At 39.2% G+C, this 24715-nt stretch overlaps 2 protein-coding genes and 1 non-coding gene across 3 annotated transcripts; 1 reads left to right on the top strand and 2 right to left on the bottom strand.

Moving 5' to 3' along the window:
- Positions 1–8792: 8792 nt before the first annotated feature.
- On the bottom strand, positions 8793–8864 carry trnap-ugg (transfer RNA proline (anticodon UGG)). Its single transcript has one exon. It is a non-coding gene; the product is annotated as a tRNA-Pro (tRNA).
- Positions 8865–9789: 925 nt separating this feature from the next.
- On the bottom strand, positions 9790–15631 carry isg20l2 (interferon stimulated exonuclease gene 20-like 2). The gene is made up of 4 exons (XM_062422425.1): positions 15598–15631; positions 12274–13116; positions 11486–11686; positions 9790–11204 (listed from the first exon to the last, which is right to left on the bottom strand). Exons 2-4 carry the CDS (start codon positions 12988–12990, stop codon positions 11091–11093), a joined length of 1032 nt encoding a protein of 343 aa, XP_062278409.1. The 5' UTR covers positions 12991–13116; positions 15598–15631; the 3' UTR covers positions 9790–11090.
- Positions 15632–16423: 792 nt separating this feature from the next.
- Positions 16424–22997, top strand: mettl25b (methyltransferase like 25B). Its single transcript, XM_062422424.1, has 8 exons — positions 16424–16604; positions 17411–17529; positions 18323–18539; positions 18649–18711; positions 19490–19627; positions 20626–21458; positions 22179–22363; positions 22477–22997. The coding sequence occupies exons 1-8, from the start codon at positions 16503–16505 to the stop codon at positions 22560–22562; spliced, it is 1743 nt and encodes a 580-aa protein (XP_062278408.1). The 5' UTR covers positions 16424–16502; the 3' UTR covers positions 22563–22997.
- The last annotated feature ends 1718 nt before the right edge of the window (positions 22998–24715 follow it).

Below are 24715 nucleotides of genomic sequence, written 5' to 3' on the forward strand. Positions count from 1 at the left end.
CAAAACAACTTGGTTTTGCTACTATTACAGTATTTTACTTTGCAGTGATGATACTGTACGCCTGTTTTCTTTCATTTTTTCTTCCGTATTACTTTGATTTTATAAATATTTTTAATGTGACAACTGAGTGAAGTAAAGTTTGTAAAGTTCAACACATTTTAGCTTCTTTTTTTCCCCCCAATCTGATTTTTTTTTTATGTCCAATGATGCTGCAGACGGTGACACCCTGTCCTGTTTTATAAGCTTCCTTTGATTCATCCGAACAGTTAAGAACATAATTAAATAAACGCCATTGCAACTAATTAAATGCATTTCAGTCTTAACAATGAGAAAAATGTTGATGCATGCACAAAAATAACTTGTTATCGAGCTAAGCAGCATTAGAGAGGTATTATTTATTAGCTCTAATCAGAACAATAAAGGACTCACTTCATTTTCCTCAGGCTCAGCTCTCCGTTATTCAGAAGTTCTCCTCGTTCTCCTCTGCAAGGCTTCTGCACAGGTGAAGCTCGATCTTTATTTATCTTTTCTCCCGATCAAAGGTTTTTTCCTCTCCAGCAGTCCTCTCTCCTCTCTCTCGGTGCTGAAGCTGTCAGCTGGGAGACGAAACGACCGCTTCTGGAGCAGCAGGAGGGGAAAGAAAGAGAGAGAGCGAGAGAGAGAGAGAGAGAGAGAGGGAGGGAGAGAGAGAGATGGAGGAGGTCCTGACTGCTGAGGCGAGAGGAGGTGAAGAGAGGGGAGACTGGAGGTGAGGGCAGTGTTAAAAGACCAATACCCCTCCTCCTCCCTCCTCCATCCTTCATCCTCCTCCTCCTCCTCCTGCACCTCCTGCCTGGATAATCATAATCCTTGCCTTTTATTCCTCAATCCCCGATTCAGGAATAAAGATATATTATCAGTTATTATGTTTAAAGTCTGTGAGTGAGTGAATGAATCAGCACCACTTCTCTGATAATCCATCCTATAAAAGAGATGTATGCATTAATTATTGCTGTATTAATGGATGATAAATATTTACTACTGCTTTGTTTTGTAGATCGCTTATAAACCTTTGATTTTAATAACTTTTGGGGTCATCTTTTTTATCAGAAAACCTTTCACACACTTAACTTCTGCACTTAAATCCAATTAATTAACATTTACAACCGCAGATCTAACGGATTACTACAATAACTCTTTATTATTAATGACTTATTAACATTTATAATAGCAGGTGACCAGTGGTGAAATGTAACTAAGTACATTTATTCAAGTAGTGAACTGACAATTTTTAGGTATTTACTCATTTCACAGATAAATATTGAACTTTTTACTCATTTATTTCACAGTTATAGTTACTATAGCTACTTTTGAAATGTGTCTTGTAAAGAAAAGATTATGCATTTAATTTTTTTATTGATTTAGATTACACTGTACAAATCTGTTTGCACATTTTTCTGCTAATCAGTGTGAAAAATGTCACAATACTGTAAAATTCCCTTTGAGTAAATATTGTAAGCAAGTGTGCTGAGTCAGGACATTTCGCATAAGTACTTGAAGGAAGAAGGAAGGAAGGGAGGAAGAGGGAAGTAAAGGAGGGAGGAAGGAAGGCTGGAATCGAGGAAGAAGGAAGGAAAGGAGGGAGGAAGGAAGAAGGAAGGAAAGGAGGGAGGGAGGGAGGAAAGAAGGAAGGGAGGCAGGAAGGAAGGAAGGAAGGAAGGAAGGAAGGAAGGAAGGAAAGGAGGGAGGAAAGGAAAGAAGGAAGGGAGGAAGGAAAGGAAGGAAGGAAGGAAGGAAGGAAGGAAGGAAGGAAGGACAGAGGAAAGAAGGAAGGGAGGAAGGAAGGAGAAAGGAAAAGAGGAAGGGAGGAAGGAAGGAAAGAAGGCCAGAGGAAAGAAGGAAGGGAGGAAGGAAGGAAAGAAGGAAGGAAGGAAGGGAGGAAAAAGAGAGGAAGGAACTAAAGAGAGAAGGAGGGAGGGAGGGAGAAAGGAAAAGAGGAAGGGAGGAAGGAAGGAAAGAAGGAAGGAAGGAAGGAAGGAAGGAAGGAAGGAAGGAAGGAAGGAAGGAAGGAAGGAAGGAAGGAAGGAAGGAAGGAAAGAAGGGGGAGGAAGGAAGGAAGGGAGGAAAAAGAGAGGAAGGAACTAAAGAGAGAAGGAGGGAGGGAGGGAGGAAGGACAGATGGAAGGAAGGAAGGGAGGAAAGAAGGAACAGTCAAAACAGACGGGGTCCGGGAGGACGACATGAGGGTTAAACTGTGTTATTTCTGCTTTTACTTGAGCAAAATATATCAATACATCTTCCAACCGCTGCAGGTGACTGACAAGATTCTGCAGATTATAAAGATTAGAAATTAACAAAGTAAAGACACATTATTAACAACTTTGTATATCTGCAGACTTGATGACTTATTATAAAGTTAAATGAAGGAGAGTAATTATACTCACGTCACGTAGTTGCAAAGCTATTAAAAAGCAGCATCAATTTTTTAAATAAAAGGAGGAACACCTGCACACTTAATCCAAGCTACAAATTTTAATCAGATAGGACAATCAGACCTTTGTCAAGTCAGAATGTTTGATTAGAAAGTGAGAAACATGGTACGGTTTATTAATGACATTGGGGGAATCTTCTTTATCAACTAAAGTGCTAAAAAGGTATGCAGTGTCCACAATCTTCTATAGTACACTGTCTACACTCTGTACTTGTGTAGTGTGCAAATTTCGACAGGCTCAAGTTCAAACACGACCAAATCATCACAAACTGCTAAATTAACCCAATAATAAACCTACTGGTAATGGTTGCTTAGTGCAAAAAACACATGTATAATTTACATTTGTATAACGCGGTGATGTTCACCGTAGTAACAACGTCCTCGACCGCCATTTCCTGTTTGAAAAGTGGTCCCTCCCCTTCTGCTACGGAGCCAAGATGGCGACCGTTGAGGGCGAGAAGTGTCCTTAGTTACACACTTAACTTTTCCCCACCATTCAGGTTCTCATAGTGCTGATGTTTCCATAGTTCTCAGTGGGAACGCACTTATGCACTCAAAACATTAGTAATGGCGCTTTTCCACTATACAGTTCTAGCAGTACTTAGCTCGACTTGACTCGGTTTGGTACCAGGAACCTTTTCCATTACAAAAAAGTACCTACTCAACGTGGGCGGGGTCGTCATAGCACGGCTCCGTGAAACTACAGTGACTTTGTTTTATACGCGACACAAAACACATAAACAATGGAGGACATGGAGGCGATGGTGTACTTGCTGCTGTATGAGGCTTTCTGTCTCACACAAAGCAAGAGAAGAGAAACTAATGACTGTAACGCTGTTGTTGGTATTTAAAAATGCCGGGTTTGATTATTGTGTGGGACGGCTCATGACTCTTCCAGTGACTCTCTGACCAATCAGTGGCCGGCAGTCTGTTGACGTCACATTTAGTATCGGCTCGGTTCGCTTGGAACCTCAGCAGAGCAGATACTAAAAAAGTACCAGGTACTATCCCTGATGGAAACGCAAAAAACCCTGGTAGAGTCGAGTCGAATCGAGTCGAGTCGTGCTGGAACTGTGTAGTGGAATAGCGCCATAAGTGTTAGTACAGAAGAAGAGATTTGAGACACAGTAATAGAAATTTGATGCCTAACAAAGTCTCTAACTACCCCTGAATTACGCTATGTTAGGTATATTAGCTACGGTAACTGATTTTTATGGCCACTAGGGGGCAGAGGAGCTTCCAGCAAACACTAGTGCTGGGTATCGTTAAAAAATTAAGATACCAGCACCAATCCAAGTCCCCTTAAAGTGATACTGATACCAACTGAGTCCTTCATCAGATTCCCATTAACACATGTAGGTCTCTGTCTTGTATCCGGTGTAACAGGCGTGTAGTGTAGACACACTTTAGAGCGTTTAGGTGGCATCTTGGCTACTGAACTGCTAAGCGCGCTAACTCAGATTCACCACGACTTCACCACCACAGACGGGTTGTAGCTGCTGTGGCAGTGGACCAATCACATGTTGCATTAAAGAGAAGAAAGCTTGCTGTTGATTGGCTGTGAGCAAGTCCATACAAATAGTCATATTTTCTAGCTCTGGGTGCAAAAAGGATCGATTGCAGGTATCGATTGACGGGAGATGTTTGCGGTATTATTTGGTACTATGAAAAAAAACAGTTATTTATCTCGATGCTGCTACAAACCCGTATGAACTGTATGTGTGAGGTTAACTCGCAATCTGCACAATGGACAAATTCCTTATGGCCGGCCAGTTGGGTAATAAAAACCGAATTACGCACTTGCTGCTGATGCTGGGCCGTGTCTAATATGTGCTGTGTGTGTGTGTGTGTGTGTGTGTGTGTGTGTGTGTGTGTGTGTGTGTGTGTGTGTGTGTGTATGGAAAGGGTAATCTGCAAAGTCAAGCTCCAAATAACTTGACCCAGAGGGGGGGGGGGGCGGGGGGGTTAATAAAATCCATAAAATCCATATTGTATCGTGTAATGAGACTAACGGTGCTCTTTCAAGTTTTTCAAGACCATATTAATACAGCAGGTGAACACTTAATCCTCTTTGATTTCAAATGTCGGGAATAGCATTTAATCTATAAGGTGAAAGCACATTATCAAGAAGTATGAATTACAAGCAGGATCAGCGGCGAGCCACATTTTTTTATTTGTTATTCATAATCAAATGTGACAAAGGCTCTTGTTTTGTTTTTGAAAACATTTTAAACTCAAAACACCCGCAGAAGAAAATCCTAAAGCCTCTTTTGTGTTTAAAGCTCTAGCTCTAACTTATGGAGCTAATAACCAAGCGTAAAATCAAATTATTCACCTTACTGCCCGTACACAAGGAGATTACAGAGAGAAAACCAGTATGAGATAATCTACACTGGACAATGGATTAAATCATGTTGCTTTGTAATATTGTTTTAGCTTTATCTTAGATACAGATTTACAGTAAAAGTGAGAGAAGTGACTATTTCATACATCTTAAAGGGTCTGAAACTTTTTTTTATGAAGGACGATTTGGGAAAGTTTGTGTTTGACCACTTTATGCAGGAATTAGTCGAGTGTGCAGAGGCGTGAAAGAAGGTTTTCTCGTCTCTTTTTCATTCTCTCGCCTCTTTTCATGAGCAAAGCAGAGAGCAATGTCATATATTACTTTTTTTATTACTACAATTGGGACTTTTTTACTTGAGTTTTTTAATGTTCTGCAACCTTATACTTCTACTTCTCTACATTTCAGAGGCAAATATTGTCCTTTTTACTGAATTACTGTATATTTATTGACAACTTAGATTACTACCAGGAAGAATTACTTTGCACATTCACAGTAATAATACATGTATATAATTTATAAATAAGTTTTGGATTATTATAGGTTAAGTTTACTTTACTGCTGCTGTAAATTCCTGCTGCATAGTTAGTACTTCTGTTACTTTAATAATATAAGTTGATGCTAATACTTTTGTACTTTTGATTGCTTAACCTTTATCTGTAACACAGTATTCTTACGCTGTGATGTATGAAATATTGCATCCAGGTTGTTCACTTCACCTTCAAAACAGATATAAAAACTTTTTGAATGGTTTATATTTGGCTTGTTAATTATGTTGCGAACCATTTCTAAAGCATTAATAAGCTGTTATAACTCATTTACAACTGTTAATTAATGGTTTACAAAGGGTTTACAATCAAATTAATAACTCACAACCATTTATAAATCCTTTATAAGGGTAGTCTTATTGTAGTCTTATTGTAAAATGGTACCAAAAACTGCTGTTTGTTTGAAATATATTGAGGCTTTAACAAGATTACCGTCATTTAAATAATAACCAGTACCAGCATGAAACGAACCAATTTTGTCAAATCTAAACATAATCTGAAAAAAGACTCTTGCTACAGCTGAAAATGAGGATTATAAGAATGAAGTTTACAGGTTGGAAAAACAAAAAAAAACAAATAACGAGCTGAAAGACACTAAAAAAATAGGAAATAGAGTTGCAACTGTTTCTTTAATATGTTACACTCTCATACTGAGGATATTGTTTCTGTTTTTCAGGAAGTGGCTCAACCAATAATGCATCTGGGCCATACGTTGTTGAGATTTGGGAGGTTTATATATTAGCTTCTTTTCGTACCTCTGTGACCTACGATTACCCATAACACCCCTCTCTGTGTGCAGACCATAGACTGTATATAGGAAATGGACGGAAAATCCGTGACGTCACCCATTGGTTTGTGGACTGCTGCTTGGAAGCGAATAGTATCAGATCTGAGCAGCGCCATCTTGAAAATTTCAGGTGCATGCCGGGTAAAAATAAAAACACGGATTCTACTTATATGGGCATCAGGAGGAGCATGAGGCGCCCTCCTGAACCTGTGAACCAATCAACCTGTCAATCACGACGTAGCCACGCCCTAATGCATACCCTGCTTTATCGTCAAGTATAAAATCAGGGAGGCCAAAATTTCACAAATGAACATCATACTGCATTGAAGAAGGCTTTAAACTAGCGATTGAGACCATAAACACATTTTGAAAACGTTTACTGAGGTTAGAAATCAAGTGAGAGGTTGGTGAATTCTCCATTGACTTGTATAGAGACAGAAGTCCTCTTGACACCAAAACGGTCGCCCCCTGGTGGCCTTTTGATAGAATGCAGTTTTAAGTTACTTCCGTGTTGGCCTCATTTCAGAGGACAGGAACTCCCCGCCTGGTGCAGACGCAGACTTTCACATTGTATATTTGGAGAACGATAATTCTTAGCTGTAGTAGTAATTCTCAGTTGGTTTATTTCATTACGAATGACCCGTTAGACACATTACACAGTCACTTGATCACACGTAAAATGTGATTTATTACCCACAAATGTGCAACAGCAGGAGTCAAACTCTCTATTTAAGGGGCATATATTATGTTTTTGGGGTTTTTCATGTTATTCGTGTAGTTATATTGTCTAATCTGTTATACATTGAGGTGAATGTGTGTAGAAACCTGCTTTGAATGATTAATTTGCGACATTGTCAGCTCATTGGATCATATTTTAGAATCAGATTCCAGCGTATACGGATGGATTAGAGAAGTTTGGGGTAAAGAGGGAGAAAAAGAAGTGAAATCCTGCTACTATAATTAGTTTAAGTAGCCTTTGGAGCCGGAGAAAGCTTCCTGAAGTTGACCAATCAGAGCAGAGTGGGCTCATCAGGAGGAGGAGGACGCCTTAAAGAGACAGGAGCTAAAACGGCCTGTTACTAGACAGAGGCTGAACTGAAGAGCTGCATAAAGGACCAGTATAAAGACAAATAAGGAGTTTTTAAAAATGTGAATCATGCAAATGTATTTCAGTAGAGCCCCGGAGTAAAAATATAAAGCTGGAAATGTGCAGAATACGTTCCCTTTAAAGGGTTAATATGATTTAAATTGAGTGAGAAAAAAAAAGTGCTTTTGTAATTGGGGTGAACAGACCCTTTAAGTAGAAGTACTGCATGTCAGCATTCAACAGCCTGAACACAGCACTCTCTAAACACAAGGAGACTCAGTAGATTCAAAGCCTTTATTAACACGGCCTTTCAGCGTTAACAAAGGCTTTCAATTATCTTAAGCCAATTCTACTTTTCGACTGCGGTTCCAGATTTCTACTGTGTTGTTTTCCATTGAGGCTCTAAAACACTGTGGAGTTCACAGCTCAAGAATTTCTACCACAGCAGATTACACTGCCTCCTTTGCCAGCTTCTTAGACTGTGACCGTCAGATGCTTTGGCATCCTCTGCGGTGATGCTGTGGTTTTCAGCAGACGGACAAAGACTAGCAAACTGTGATTAGCTCTGGCAGAACGGAGAGAGGATCTCATTCTGTACTTAGATTTATGAGGTGATGCCTCAAGAAGCCAAATCCTATTATCTCAAGACCTCTGTCACCTGCTTCAGTCTATAAACTTTTTAAATATATCTTTAAACTCTTGCTCTCTGCTGCGGAAACATTGATGGTGTCGCCTGTGAGGTGTGATGAGTTTCCTGCTCTTTTTTAATGAGCCTGTCTGTACCAGCCGTCGTGTCTGGTGAGGAATTTTCATGGCCTGCTGTATAATTAATGTGCTGGTGTTGAATTCACAGCAGGGAAAATAGTGCTGATTCACTCACCTTTCAGGACAAACGCTCGCCAGAGGATAGAGAAAGTGGAGCAGTGTGAGACTGAGGCTGAATGGTGGATTTACACCAGACAGGACACCGGTGACGAATCTGAAGAGAGCAAAACGGCGTGATGCAGCTGTTCGATGAAAAGAGACTAAAAGTGTCCGTGCACGCAGGGTTCGGTATTGTTTGAAATGTTCCGATATTGGTGCCAAATTAATACCAGCAACCAAAATCAGCTGTATCTTGTCTACAGAACTTTTTCAGCAAACAGAAGAAGCCAAAGTGTCGTCTAAAACAAATGAGTACTGTGTCTAAAACTGGAAGAAATAATCATTTAAACCAAAAACTAACCACAGAAAGAAAGTCGAGATTAACAGCTTTATAGAATCAAGTCAAACAGCAAAATCTGTAGTTGTAATGTTCAAAATGACACTTTGTAATCATCAATATAATCAGCTGCTTTTTGACTTTGATGATGCAACATCCTCCCCTTAAAGGATGGGTTCACATTTTTAAGTCTGTCTTAAAAACAACAGTCAGGAGTCCAAATGAACTTTAAGTGTGTTTTTCTTGCAGTAATGATTCCTCCTGTTCATACTGACCATTAGAAGATTCCTTCATAATGCACTTATTGTAAATTTAAGACAATTGTTTGTTTTTCTGAGATGTCTTGTAACCAAAGTAAGGGCTCGTCCGGGATTTGAACCCGGGACCTCTCGCACCCAAAGCGAGAATCATACCCCTAGACCAACGAGCCACTTATATACTAGAGGATTATTCAAGTCAATGTGCAGTCAGGAGGCAAACTAAACACTGAAACCAGTTTATCTTGCTGTAATGATTCCTCCTGTTTATACTGATCATTAGAAGATCCCTTCATAATGTTTACAATGGAAGTGATGGAGGACTAAATCCACAGTCCTCCTTCTGTGGAAACATGGATTTAAAAATTGATCTAAAGCTAATATGAAGCTTCAGTCGTCTGAATGAGTCAAATCTTCATCTTCTATGTTTCAGCGTTACAGTGTTTTTAGTAGCAAATTCTTTGTGTTACTATACTTCCACCACAGCTCAACAGGGAAACACTAAGAGGGAATCTGATGCTAAAAAGACTGTAAATGTGTCAGATATCACTTGATATGACTAACTCAGACTCCTGAAGCTCAATAGAAGCTGATCATCTACTTTTAAATGACTGTGTGGAAACACTGTGGATAAAATCCAAAGTCCTCACTTTGAGTAAAAATCTGTTTTAAAGTTCATCTGAAGCTAATATGAAACTTATGGGACATATAAAGAGGATGAAATGTCTTGTTTTGTTTGACCAACAGTCAAAAAACAAAAAGTTCACTGTCAAGTAATTACCAACAAAAGCATTGAATTATACTTCATGAGCTGAAAGTAGCCAGTTTTGGCATTTTTGCTTTAAAAAATGACTAAAACAATATTACAATTATCAAAAACGTTAAGAACATAATTTTGTTGACCAACTAATTGATTAATAGCTGCAGCTATAGATGACATGCAGCATTAACAGAGGATTTAGACCCGTTTTGTGCTCTAAACACCAGGTTTCCCATCGACGCTGCAGGCCGACGGTCCAATCTGTGACGTCTGGCCTCATCATTACCGTAATTACTCTAATAGCCCGAGATGAATGTGGTAATGGTTTATTGAATTTACAGAGCTGAAGGCAGACAACTGAACTCATCTGACATTGCATAGCAAACTGTATGAACTCTGGAACGAAAGACTTTTAAATCCCCCCCCACCCAAAAAAAAACCAAGGCAGATTTAAATTCATCGTTTGCAAAGAGGTCAGATAAACAACGTGACGCTGGTGGGTTTTTGTCAGGACCCTGAGGTCATGTTTGGATTATTTAGAAATCTGTTACCATGTGTAACTTTTTTTTAAATCATTTTAAAAGCAGAACATTTTGGCAACCCACTCAATTATAGTTCTTGTGGCGTATATGGCCTTTTCTAATCTATTACAACACTGTGCAAAGGTTTTAGGCAATGTATCTGTAATGTAACACCATCAGAGAGGCGTCTGATCGTCGCAAAGTCATTCTGCAGTCACAGAGAACGATCTTAAGTAACAAGAAGAACGAGGAGTCCTGCAGCAGATGGTTTTTGGGCCCAACCAGAATCAGTCTGGGATTAACATGAAGAGACAGAAGCAGCTGAGACGACCAAATCCACAGAAGAAGAAGAACTGTGGTGACTCTGACCTGCCGAGTACCTGAAAACTGTGTGCAGGTCTAGTGTTTAACTTTTTATCAAGTTCATTGATAAAAAACAACTACTGATGGCATCCCAATGTTACTATTCAGTGCCTAAAACTTCTGCACAGTGCTGAACATCATAATTCATTTTTTCCAAAGGCACCAGTTTTCAACACTATACAAACTTTTTTGTTTCTACATGAACAAACAAACTTGTCTTTTGACTACATGAGGCAAAACGTTGAACAATATGACAGCATGTTTTACTCAAAACAACAAAAAACCTGCACCGAAAACTGACACATGACTGAGCTCCTGTAGTGGAAATTTGGTCAGACTTTCTAAAAACTTTTTTTTTTACATTGCAAATAAATGAAAATACACCACGGTGGTGTAAACATGACTCCTACAGCTCTGATCAACAACACTTCTCTCTCTGTTTATTTCCTGCGTGTGTGAGATTACAGGAGATGTGTTGCTGGAATGAGAACATGACTGCCCCCTAGTGGCAGCAGCACCATTGAAAACACAAACCCTGAGAATGAATGAAAACTGCACCAATGGATCTGTGTTCTTCTTCAGTATTAATGCAGGCAGCTGGTAGCAGGTATCTTCATTCACATATCAACAGGAAAGTAAAAAAAAAAGAAAAGAAAAGAAGGGGTTGGACCCTTAAAAACTGGGCAGTCCAAACCACATACCTGCCACACCAAGCGTCCATTTATAAAAACCTGTTTATTTCCAGAAATGTGGCACTAACTGGCCTGTGATTTAGAGGCGAGCGTCCTCTCCCACTCCGCCTCCACCACTCTGTACAGCTCCATGGTGGCTTTGGCGTCCTCCACAGAAGAGTGGCCCTTCCTCCCGGTCTGAGGACACCAGAAAGGACAAAGTTGGGCATCAGTGATTGATTTTAAAACCTGCTTCTAATATAATTCATCCCAAAAATAGCTTCTCATCAATTTATTAGAGGAAAGCTGCAGCTTGTTTTATAAAGTCTGATAATAGATGAGCAACAGGATGATAAAATGTTTAGTTCTTATTTGCTGTTGCTGTGAGCACTGAAAGGTTCAAAATATTATAATCTTATAAGAAAAACTGAAGATGTTTTTAATGTTTAGGGACATTAGTGCTGCAGAAGTTCTCTTACCTGGATGTCACGGTTAAAAATGGCCTTGGTGAGTCTCTTCAGCGACGCGCACTCGTTTTCAGCGAAGCCGGCTCTCCGGTTGAGCAGCGGGATCCGAGACGTGTCTCTGGTCAAGACGGCCGGGTGAGAGTAACCGAGCACCTTGAAGTCGTTGTGGATGGCGTGACCAATCACCACCTTCCCCATGAGCAGCTTCAGGATCTGCACACACACACAGGCGAGACGTTTACTCACAGGACTGAACAGTTCTGCTTTTAATCAATTTTTTAGAGAATATCCAAGTTTTTTCTCTTAAATGTACGACTTCAATCTTCACGAAATATCAGGGTTCCCACTCTTCCTGAAATCATTTTCAGTTTTTATCTTTTATTCTTTATCTTGCATTATTTTATCTACTCACATTGTATTGCTCAGTGTGCATTATTTACCAAGTACATTTTAACTTTATCTCCTATGTTGTTTTTGTTTTTCAATCAAACTTTTCAAGCATTTTGAATTGTGTTTGATTTGTTTGAAAGGTGTTATATATAAAGAACATTTGACTGATTGATAGCTGTGATGCTAATTTCTCCATGTTTCCCATTCATTTATGCTAACAACATTAGTAATAAGAACACTTCTAAACATTTTACTTTTTCTCTCATTTTCCATGTGTTTCCCATGACTGGAAAATTGGTCAATCATCCAGGTCAGTATTTATTAATTATTTATTGATTGATTTTACATATATGGCCCTAACCCTAACCCATTTAACCCTCTCTGCCTGAAGAGTGAGCTCCTTTCCTCACCTCCTTCCTGGCCTCGGGGTACGGTGTTGCCCTCTCCAGGTCTCTGCGCCGGATGCCGCTCCAGCGGGTGCGGTAGTCGGTGACAGGCACGGAGGGGTTGATGAATTTATCGTAAACCACGTCTCCCTCGTAGGACACGATACTGCAGCGTGCCAGCTGGCTGTTGCGCCCTTTAGGACCCGTGCCCACCATCTCACAGTCCACAGCCACGTACTTGGTGGGGTGGCCTGCTGATGATTGGCTGCCGGCGGCGGCGTTGGTGGGTTTATGGCAGCTTGCTACTGAGGTGCTGGGGGAGTTGGTTACTGATCGTGCGCTCTCAGGTCCTTTTAGCTTTCCATTGCCGCCTTGGTTGGTCACAGTGACAGTCAGGGGAGGCAGGCTGTGTGTGGACCCTGAAGGCTTGGAGCTACAGTGAGAGGCTCCGACTGCTGCTGAGGCTGCGGCTGCGTTTGCGTGAGGTAACCTTTTATTTTGCGTGGAGGCGGGAAGCGACGGATGCTTGGTGAACGCTCCGTTCTGGCGTGGAGTCTGGTGGTGTGTGGACTCTCCCGCTCGCTGGTTGTACTGGTGTGTGTCCTCCAGGTAGCCATTGCTCTCCAAGTGCCGCATCTTCTTGAGGAACCACTTGTTTTTCCTCTTTCGGTTTCCTGTCTGAACTCTTCTGACCAAGGTGTCATCAGAGGAGCACGTGGTGTTGATCGTTATGTCTGACATTGTTTACTTCATTCACTTTCACATAAATTGAGTGACTGGAACTGATTGTTTGGATCTCCTCAGCAGGTCGTTGCAGGTCTTTGAAGTCCAGTTTGTATCAGCTGGAACCGGTTTAAATGAATCATCCTGCAGGACAAAAGCAAACAAAATGCTGTCAAACAGTCTTTACTTGTAGAACTAAGATGTTAAACCAATTTATAACAAGCGCCAAACTTATCTTTCACTTTTCTTTCAGTAAATTTTGACTTATACCTATACCTTATCTCTGATAGTGTTTCTTAACCCTTACATACTGTTAATGATCCATTTTTACATTTGAGACCTATAAAAACAACTTATACACATTTTTATTAGCTGAACTTTCCCTAAAGCAACCCAGAATATACAAAAATGGAACGCATTGTATTTGTGCGTGTAGCTGTTACAACATGTTATATTATTCATATTAAATCATATAAAATTCTACTATCTCATACTATTCAGATTCATTAAGGATGATTTTAACATGAATTAATGACTGACGGGGAATTTATGAATGTGAATTGATGTAGATTAATTATGAGTCAGAATATGAATATTATGTGAGTGTTAAAACAACAACCAGGTGTCCATATGAGCAGTGAAAATCATGAATGTGTCCTTTAGAGGGAAACTTAAGGATACAACCAAGGTTCATTGACTTTGGAGCAACTGTAGTGACATCCACATCAAATTCAATGGTTTAATTTATTAACTTTATAAAAGCAGGACAGATGTTTTCTATGTACTGGCTGCAAACCTGGTGACTCCCATCGATTAAATCTAGTTATAATGTATGTGACACGACACAACCTACTTTGGCTTTAGGGCTGAAACTAACAACTATTTTTATTACCGGTTAATCTACTGATTATGTTCTTGATTGTTTGGTTCATAAAATGTGAGAAAATGTGAGAAAATGTCAATGAAAGTGGTGAAAAATGTCTTGTTTTGTCTCCATCAACAGTCCATAACTCAATGATACTCTGTTAATGTCACAGGAAACCAGAGCTGCAACGATTAGTCGCCTAGTTGACTATTAAATTAATCGCTGATATTATGATAATCGATTAATCACTGTGGGTCATTTCTGCTCACTCTCATGTCAAATTAGAGTTGCAATGATTAGTAAAATAATCAACTAGCTGCCAACTATTCTGATGGCCAGTATGAACAGGAGGAATGATTACAGCATGAAAAACACACTTAATGTTCATTTGAGCTCCTTGGCTGTTGTTTTAAGACAAGACTTTAAAAACCGTGAACCGGTCCTTTAATGTAACATGAGTCACAGAGAGTAAAAAGAACTTCTACACTCGCTAGTTGACCACAGAAATGTAACATCTGCAAACATGGGTTATAATTTATGTGACATGACACAACCTACATTGGCTTTAGGGCTGCAAATGACAACTATTGTTATTATCGTTTCATCTAATTATGTTCTTGATTAACTGGTTAGTTGTTTGGTCCATAAAATGTGAGAACATGTTTTTAAAAATATCAATGAAAGTGGTGAAAAAGCAAACTAAAATGTCTTGTTTTGTCTCAACCATACATAACTATTATTTAGAACAATGCTAATGTCATATATATCGTAACAAATCGTTATTTTTTTTTAAAATTTGGTTTAGTATAAAATAGTAATTAATGCTTTGTCAACAGGTATTGTAAGCTTATCTCGTTGTGATCTTAACTCTTCTAACTTTGTTACTCTAACTACTTATTACATTACTATTGATGGCTTTTCTATTTTTGACAGGCAGAAAATTCAACAATAATTATGTTATGTTGTTATGCTGTGTTAAATAACATAAATACAATGTTATGTATGTGTTATTGATCAACAATCTAAATAAAACCATAACTCAAAGATATATTCCGTTGTCATGGGAAACCAGAAAACCATAGCAACCTGCACCGGTTAGTCGATTCGTCACCAACTATTAAGATGATTGATTAATAGTTTTGAGTCATTTCCGATGATCACTTACAACTATTTTTTTATTATCATTTAATCTGTCAGTTATGTTCTTGATTAACTGATTAATTGTTTGTTAAAAAATGTGAAAAAATATCAATGAAAGGGGTGAAAAAGCAAACTAAAATGTCTTGTTTTGTCTCCACCAACGGTCAATAATTCAAAGATATGCTCCGTTGTCATGGGAAACCAGGAAACCATAGCAACCTGCAACGGTTAGTCGATTCGTCACCAACTATTATAATAATCTATTAATCGTTTTGAGTCATTTCAGCTGTAGTTAACTGGCTTTAATTTACACAAAGAGATTAAAGTGATTTAAAAGCTGCTGATTGAAACAAGTTAAATATACAACTCGTGTCTTAATTAGCTCGTAATCTTAATGAACTAACTCATTAATAATAATAACGTAATATTAACATTTATTTGTGTCAGATAGCTCGTCGACGCTAACTGAGCTGCACTGAGCTGACTTTCATGGTTATTTAATGTTAAATATAATCATCTCCTAACGTGGAGAGTTAATGCAGGTGGAAGCTGTAAAACTCTCAGTTATAAATGTGTAATAATAATTATAATAATAATAATAATTTAATAAAAAGTCAGACCTGCAGCACACTGAGGACCAAACGCGTTTTTTCCTGCTAACAACAAACAATTCATACCGGGGTCAGTTGTTCGTTATCCGGGTTATGATGCATTCAGGTACACAAAGGAAACTATGGTACTAGTCAATCAAACTGTTAAAGAGACACTCAATCTAGTTCAATCCAATGCAGCAGCTCTTCAATAACTTTATACATTTTCAGTTTTTGTTAATATTGTCAAAAAAAGGTGCATTATATTGACTGGTCCTAATATTTTGCCCCCCTCCATGTATGTTACAAAATATTAGGAACACCATTCAATATAATGCACCACCATCACCGCTCACCCTATAGATATAGATAGATAGATAGATAGATAGATAGATAGATAGATAGATAGATAGATAGATAGATAGATAGATAGATAGATAGATAGATAGATAGATAGATAGATAGATAGATAGATAGATAGATAGATAGATTCATAAATAAAACACTAAATATAATACACAATAAATATGAATATAACTTTTTGGATTTTTACATTATCAACATCAAATTTGGAATACAGCATCACAGGACTGAGATACAAATACAAAATAATAATTCAAATAATTCTCCCTTATCTTATCTCTTAACTTATCTCCTTTAACTTGCAGGTCTAACAGTTCTAACAGTACAGTACGTACATCAGTTTTCAAAGTAGAATTTCCGGGGAGCACCTGAACGCATCAGCAGCCTTCACATGAAACTTGCAGCTAGAGCATGCTGAGCTAAACACAACATCACTAATGAAATGATAGAAATGATCATCACAGGACTTTAAGGTTAAACTAAATGTTAATGTTCAGAGGTGTGCAGGAACTCCAGCTGCACAAACCTTCACATTTCACACAGAGTTAAGCTTGAATCTGTCAGATGAGGAAATGTTTACATGGAGCCTTTCTGCAGAGCAACAGAGAGATCTGGCTCAGAGACACTCCTCGTTTCTGTCCCGCTACAAACATCTGTCTGACTCCTACATCATCGTACGTAACGTTTTGTTTTTGTTTACATTTTAAAGCCTTTTTACACCAGGGGGGGTTAAACATGCGGTCCGCGGGTCAGATCCGGCCCGCCGAGGAGTCCAATCCGGCCCACTTTCCTTCCTGTCTTCTCTCCTTCCTTTCTTCCTTCCTTCCTTCCATCAGCCCTTTCTTTCTTTCTTCCTTCCATCTTTACTTCATGTCTTCTCTTCCTTCTTTTCCTTCCTTCCTTATGTCCTTTCTTTCTTTTTTTATCTTTCTTTCATCTTTCCTCCCTGTCTTCTCTTCCTTCCTTCCTTCCTTCCTTCCTTCCATCTGTCCTTTCTTTCTTTCTTTCTTTCTTTCTTTCTTTCTTTCTTTCTTTCTTTCTTTCTTTCTTTCTTTCTTTCTTACTTCCTTCCATCTTTCCTTCACGTCTTCTCTTCCCTGTTTTCCTTCCTTCCTTCCTTCCTTCTTTTTTATTGGACTGTTTGAGGCCCTTAAATGAAGATGAGTTTGACCCAATACAGCACTTTGGTCAACTGAGGTTGTTTTTAAATGTGCTTTACAAATAAAAATAACAATAAAAATAGTACATAGTAGTTTAAATAGAATAAAAACAATATATAAAATACAACTATTAAAAGAAGTGCAGTAGTGACTGATAGAAAAGCGAATTAAAAGCTTGAGATACATTTTTTAGGTGAATATTGATATTATAATTGAAGTCCTTTATACAGTTGGACTCACTCATGTTGGACTCATGCATCTGTTGGACTCATCCTGTTTGTGTTCTTTCCAATAACTTTGACTTTATTTTCCTCCTGCAGGAGTTCTTCTCTGAAGATCATTGGCAGACGTTACCAGACAGCTGGCAGCCGGTGCTGCAGGACCTTTCATACCCGCAGATTGCAGACCTGCTGCTGGATGCTGCACATGGAGACAGAAGGTACTCAAAAACCATTACACAAAAAAAGAGTGAAAAAAGAAATAGAACTCTACACAACAGCAAATATCAGCTTTAATAGTCTCATTTCATTTCTGTTCACAGTTTTTCATCTGTCTTAAAACAGCAGTCACACCTGTTTTCCTCTCTGTAATCATTCCTCCTGTTCATACTGACTATTAAAACCTTCAAATGTGCTTTCAATGTAAAGTGATGGAGGATAAAATCCAGTTTAGTCCAGTTTCCACACAGTCATTTAAAAGTAGATGATCAGCTTCTATTGAGCTTCATCAGTGTGAGTTATTATATCAAGTGATATCTGACACATTTACAGTCTTTTTAGCATCAAATTCGATCTCTTAGTGTTTTCTCAGACAGATCTGTGTATAAGCACCTTTGTCTTTTGTGTTTTCTGCAGTTTTCATTATAAACCAATCTGTGTGCTGAAATGTGGAGAAAAGCCTGAAACACTAGAAACAGTTCTGCTTACTCAAACAGACACAACACAGCTGCAAAACTTCATGGGCATGTTTGCACCAGCGTATCATTAGCGCAGAATATTGTGTGCATAGAACAATAAAAGGAGGCAGATTGTTGGTGCAGTCAGACGTCAGGGGTCCCAGGCTGTAGTTCAGCTGATATTGAGCCAAAAATGAATTAAAATCTGATCTGAAAATGCTGATGAACCCCTAAGAAGATGCAGCATGTGGATCAGTTTGGTTATTATCTGGTAATGTGAATAATTTGTAAGTAAAATCTAGAAAAATTAAACAATAAAGCCTTTTTTTCATTGCAGATATCCCTCTGTGTGGCCTCTGTCCCTCCTGGCTTTCCGTGCCACCGCTCACTCCCTGTCGTTCCCCAGAGAGTGCCGGCAGGAGCGCGGCAGGGCAGCCGGCCCGCTGAACGCCCAAGAGTTCGTGGAAAACCAGAGTCAGAGCTCTCTGCTGGGGCACATATTCAGGAAACACGTCAAACCCAAGAAACAGCATGAGATTCGTAAGCTGGGCCAGGTACGGAACGGCTCACTCTTCTACACTCTTCATTGCTTTTTAAGAGAAATTTAAGAGCATTTATTTGTTTTTCTGTTAATGGTGATTTGTTCTTTTTTTTTTATTGCAGCTGGTTAAACAACTTTGTGACCAGACTGACTGCAACAGAGTGGTGGATGTCGGCTCTGGACAGGTATTATTCCACCTTATTACCAGATACTGATACTGAAAGTACAGAAGCAATAATTAATAGATTAATCCGTTAGTTTCCATTGTTATTAAATGAATCACCAACTCTGGTTTCTGCTTCTTAGATGTGAATATTTTCTGCTTTCTGTCATCCTTTATGACAAAACTGATTATCTTTGCATATCTTTGGGAGTAACTGCATTACATAATTTAATTACAAAATAAATGTAATCTGTTACAGTTACTGATGAAGATGTTGATGATTACAAAGGAGGTTACATCTGAAGTCAGACCTTTAATATTTAGCTCAGGAGGGTTTTTTCCTCATTTTTTAATATTTAACATGTTACTGAATACATATATTGCTGTTTTTAATTCTTTGAAATCCATATTTTTTTATTTATATTCAGTAAATAAATCATGACGTGGGCTTATTTGGAGCACACATGGAGCTTAAATGGAGTCACAGTACCAATTAAACCCACTTTATTCATCAAATATCTTTATTTTATATTCCAAAAATCTACATGAACTAATGAATACATTTTCAAATGAGAGATAAATGTTGCTTTATAAGAAATGATCTCCCTTATAAATCATGTCAGTATCCATTAAAAACAGCTGGACTTAGATTTTGGTGCTTAATGGGAACACTTACGTACACCTACCCTTTTTTCTTCAATATGTAGTAATAATAGTAAATTATATGTACAGTCACCTGATTATACTATCATTTATAAAGCTATAAATAATCCTTTTTTCACCACTGTCACTCTGAACAGGGTCACCTGACTCGCTTCCTGTCTTTTGGGCTCGGACTGTCCGTGACCGCCATCGAGGCTGATCACGCCCTGGTTGCCATGGCATCAAAGTTTGATGGACAGTTACTGTGGACCTTGGAGAAGGAAATGCAGAAAAAGGTTGGTCTGTAGACAAAAGTTAGGAGCCTCTTAGTCTTTTCCTGTTTGTTAACATGTACAGTTTTTATCCCTCTGTGATAGTTAGCTGGACCAGATATCGAGAGGCATTGTGGGAATTGTAGGAAGTCAAAAACTGAAGTAAATGTTGTTGTTTTTTATAGTTACTGTAGTATATATATTCATGTTGTAGAGTTGGGTACCTAAAGTGATCTATGATGTCTTATCTCCTTGAGTTAAATCATTACAAAATTGATAATAATTATAATAACAGTGAAAACAAAAACAATGCTACAAAGTGCTTTCTATCAAATAAAATACAACAGATAAGATCAACAGTTACAATAAAATCCTGACAAAGAAAACAAGCAGCAAATAATTGTAAAGAAGACGCAAATTAAGATTCTGCAAAACCAAATCAATAAATCATAACTGTGATGGAGCATTTTAAGGATGAAATGGATCTTTAGATTTGCAATAATGTCTCCGGCCACTTGGGGGCATCAGAAACACAATATTAACATATCATCACCTTTAAGTTTAATAAGTTAATGAGGCAAACTTGTTACACATCCAGAAGTTACTGATCAACATTATCATTCATTTGGATTCATTTTTCTGGAATCCTGATGAATGTAAGTCCAATATTTACTCTCATCTTAGCTCTGATTCGCTCTCCATTAACCCCTAAATTAAAAAATACCTGCATCTTTAGCCGCTCCACTGTCTTTCCAGTTTCTTCCCCAGCTTATTGCTAACTTTATCTCTGTTATATTTGGTGCTGAGCAGGTAACAGGAAGTGGTTTCGTCAAAGCTTTTTCCCTGAAAAGAGCTTTTTGCTGAGGCTGGAAAACAATGAACTAAAAGACGCTAAAAGGCTCTATTAAGGGGGAACGGGGTAATAATGGTTTGTGGGTTTGTTAATATGGCTGATTATAGCAGCTTCTAGGTGATATCCAACCATCAACATCAATATTAATAAACATCTTTATTCTTCTCAGAATTGCTCCTTTCCCCACCCAGCATCACAGTCCTCTCCGCGCCATGTGGCCGGTTGGGTAAACCCCAAGGCATCGTGGGTGGCCTTCGTCAAGCAGCTGAGTTTTGCCGATGGTGTCAACGAAGGTCCCCCAACTCCATTGGAACCTTGCAAAAAGAGACTCAGGGGCTCCGAGCAGACCTGTTGTTCTACGACCCAGATTTCGCCCTTTCACGGCTCCACAGACTCAGGTTCTTGCTCTCAGGACGTTGAAATGACATCACAGCAACAACAGCAGAGCACCAACGAGTCTGAGGAGGAGTCATCTGCCAAAAGCTGCTGCTCGTGTGTCCCCCGAGTCGGTCAGGAGGCGTCAAGCATCAATGAAGACAGCCAGAGAAGCTATCCAGACTTTGTCCTGACCGGCCTCCATGCCTGCGGTGACCTCAGCACCACCCTCCTCCGCCACTTTGTCAACTGCCCCCATGTACGCGGCATCACCTCTGTGGCGTGTTGCTACATGAAAATCACGACCGAAGAAAACCCGACCCCTCCAGGACTGGTGGAACCTCCCACTCCACCGACACCAGGCCACGACCCTCTCCCCTCTGAGTTTGGCTACCCAATGAGCTCCTGGGTGCGGGGGGTACCGGGACATCAGCTGTCCTATAAGGCGCGGGAGGGGGCGTGTCACGCTATAGAGGACTATATTCGTAGGCTTAAGGAGGAGAGCGAGTTGCTCAGGACGCACTGTTACCGGGCGATGCTGGAGGCCTTCATCAGGGATACAAGGCCGGATCTACGCAGAGCAGGAATCCAGACTATAAAGAAATCCCACTTGTTGACCTTTACAGAGTGAGTGAACACTGCAGCCTGGTTTTAATTTCAACTAGGGGTGTCAGTGATTGATCCATTATGGATTTATTGCCGTTAATAATTTTATATAATAATATATATTAAAATATGTTGACAAAAGACAAAAGGGACGTGCAGTATAACGGTCAGAAAATATACTACATTTGCTGTAATACCTGGTTGTGCCACTAGGTGGAGACTATAACTATTCAATGAGATGGAGATACAAGTGTGATCCACTGAGACATCAGAGGTGGAAGGAGTACTCAGATCCTTTACTGAAGTAAAATAACTAATACAGCAATATATAAATACTCAATTACAAGTCCTACATGAAAAATCCTACTGCAGTAAAAGTACTGCAGTATTATGAGTGATGTAGTATGCAGTATTACAGTAAAAGTAGTGGTTTGGTCCCTCTGACTGATATATTATTATATGTGACATCATTAGATTAGAAATATACAAAATTTGCTGTAATACCTGGTTATGCCACCAGGTGGAGGCTATTACTGTTCAATGAGATAGAGATACAAGTGTGATCCACTGAGACATCAGAGGTGGAAGGAGTACTCAGTCAGCAGATAAATGTGAGGGGTGGTGAGATGATTAATGGGAGAGGAAAGAAGACCACTTATCGTTATCTTTTGTGTATTGGTGACATCTTGAGTCAATGAATATATTTTGTCCTCCTCTTTCTACCTCCGTGTTCCCTCTCAGGTACGCCCGGCTCGGCCTGCCTCGGGTCGGCCTGCCTCCCGGGATGCCTCTGGACCCGGAGCGGGTGGAGGCCATGCTGAAGCTGCAGGGCAGGGTGGTGGTGTACTTCAGCTTGTCTCTGCTGCTGGCTCCTGTAGTGGAGACGCTGGTGCTGCTGGACAGAATGATCTACCTGCAAGAGAACGGTGAGCCAGTCGACATATAGCAAAATCTAATAAACCAATATTACATTATCTGTATAACTGCACCTCTTTTTATTCACCTTAAGCACTAACTTATCCCTCATCTCTCTCTGCAGGTGTGGACAGTCAGCTAGTTCCTCTCTTTGACCCAAACATGTCTCCAAGAAACTTTGTGCTGGTGGCTCATAAGACTCATGGATAGAAGGTCAAAACTATATTATTCACTGTCTGGTTTAAAAACTCACTCCTACTTTTTCAAAATGAAAGACGACACAAGATCACGACAGAAAAAGTTACACAAGGAACTCTTAAGTCTTAAGCTTACTGTGATTTTAGCCTCTCTTTTTAGATTGTGATTTTAGAAGATTGTCTTTGCCAGGCTTTGGATGTGCTCTAAGCTGCCGACCTACTATATATTTGTCAGCAACATGCCAGCTCAGCTGATATGTACAGTCTTCACACCGTCCAATCTCAGTGTCTTCGTGATAGCCTAGAAGCAGGTGTTTGGTTTTCCTGGCATGATTTTTACGTACACATACGCATCGTATCGAATGTCCCTGTTTTTATTTTTGTTCCTCTTTGTAGACGATGGAGGAAACTTGCACTCTAATGATGAATAAAGATGTACAAAACTCAACAGGCTCCAGCTGATTCTTACTTATATACATGAAGTTTATTACACACACAGCGTATACATGGCATACAAACACTGCTTATAGACATTGGACTCCTGGCTTCCTGACTGCTGATTTAAAGAACTGACTTTCCTTTAAAAATGGAGACAAGAATCTGATATAAATCACTCTTGCACTGCTGTTTTTTGTTTTTTTTTAGGTCACCCTGACTAAGAGAATCAGTCGTATGCAGTGTTGAGTGAAAGTAGCAATGCAACAACTAAAAAAACTCCATTACAAGTAAAAGTCCTGCATGAAAAATCCTGCTTAGGTTAAAATACCCAAATATTAACACAAAATTTAGTGAAACTAATACAGTAAAAGTAGTGGTTTGGTCCCTCTGACTGATATATTATTATGACAGTATTAGATTATTAATACTGAAGCAATCCTACTTATAAAAGTAAAGACTTATCAGCTAGATTTAACTCAACTATTAAATGTACAAGTACTAACTCTGCAGTAAAGTCAGCCCCAGTGTCAGATCAATTAGCCTTCCTGTCATCCTGCCGGGTCAAATTGACCCCGTCTGTTTTGACTGTTCCTTCTTTCCTCCCTTCCTTCCTTCCGTCTGTCCTTCCTTCCTTCCTTCCTTCCTTCCTTCCTTCCTTCTCTCTTTCTTTCCTCCCCCCTCCCTCCTCCCTTCCTTCTTTCCTCTTTCCCTTTCTACCTCCCTCCCTCCTTCCTTCTTTCCTTCCTCCCTCCCTCCTACCTTCCTTCCTTCTTTCCTTTCCTCCCTACCTTTCTCCCTCCTTTCCTTCCTTCCTCCCTCCTTCCTTCTCTCCTCCCTCCCCCTACCTTCCTTCCTTCTTTCCTTTCCTTTCCTCATTTCCTTTCTTCCTTTCCTTCCTTCCTTCCTCCTTCCGTTCCATCCTTCCTTCCTCCCTTCCATCCTTCTTTCTTCCCATCCTTCCTTCTTCCTTCCTTCCTCCCTCCCTCCTCCCTTCCTTCCTTGACTCGAGGACAACAGGAAATGTTAAATACATTTCATAAAGTACATTATTAATATTGAAGCATCAGTGTTTGAGCAGCATTTTACTGCTGTAGCTGCAGGATTTTGAGCTAGTTTGAACCAATATATAACACAAAGGGGTTGTGAGATGATAATTCGAACATAAAAGAAGAAAAACTATATTCTGTTGCGTATATTTAGATTAGTATTGGTAGATACATTTTTTTCAACTCTTTGCTTTTTTGTGACAAATTGGAGTTTTACCTCTTTGGGCCCCAAATAGTTAAATGAAACCATGTGAGATGTTTAGAGGGGAAATGTCTCTACTATCAGTTTACAACTCAGAAACATCAGAAACATGACACAGAGACACACACACTGTTTTTATATAAGAGGTAGCAAGACAGAAAGGTTGGAAACTACTTTGTTTAATCTTTATAAGCCTATCACATTCAAGTAAATTAATATAAAACTTTAATCTAAAAAGGGACTGGTGACTAAAAGGGTCAAATAAACATAGTGGAGTAAAAAAGAGTACAATATTTCCTTCTGAAATGTAGTGAAGTCAAAGTATCAAATCACATAAAATCTAAATATTTAAGCACTAGTAGCTGATAATTGTATTTGATGTACTTTGTTTCACTCCGCTGCCTTTTAACAGATGTGTAATTCTACAAGTCTTTATTCATACAGATCAAGAAAATGGAGAAACTTGTTTTTAAAAATGGT

This window comes from Scomber scombrus, chromosome 7 (genome assembly GCF_963691925.1).
Source record: "Scomber scombrus chromosome 7, fScoSco1.1, whole genome shotgun sequence".
NCBI lineage: Eukaryota > Metazoa > Chordata > Actinopteri > Scombriformes > Scombridae > Scomber > Scomber scombrus.

Excerpts from the sequence above, each read along its gene's own strand:
- isg20l2 (XM_062422425.1), bottom strand. The coding sequence starts at position 12,990 with ATGTCAGACATAACGATCAACACCACGTGCTCCTCTGATGACACCTTG. Across the intron at positions 11,687-12,273 it reads ACCCCGAGGCCAGGAAGGAG|ATCCTGAAGCTGCTCATGGG; the intron begins GTGAGGAAAGGA and ends GTGTGTGTGCAG. Across the intron at positions 11,205-11,485 it reads TTTTTAACCGTGACATCCAG|ACCGGGAGGAAGGGCCACTC; the intron begins GTAAGAGAACTT and ends TGGTGTCCTCAG.
- mettl25b (XM_062422424.1), top strand. The coding sequence starts at position 16,503 with ATGTTTACATGGAGCCTTTCTGCAGAGCAACAGAGAGATCTGGCTCAG. Across the intron at positions 16,605-17,410 it reads TGTCTGACTCCTACATCATC|GAGTTCTTCTCTGAAGATCA; the intron begins GTACGTAACGTT and ends TTCCTCCTGCAG. Across the intron at positions 18,712-19,489 it reads TGGATGTCGGCTCTGGACAG|GGTCACCTGACTCGCTTCCT; the intron begins GTATTATTCCAC and ends CACTCTGAACAG.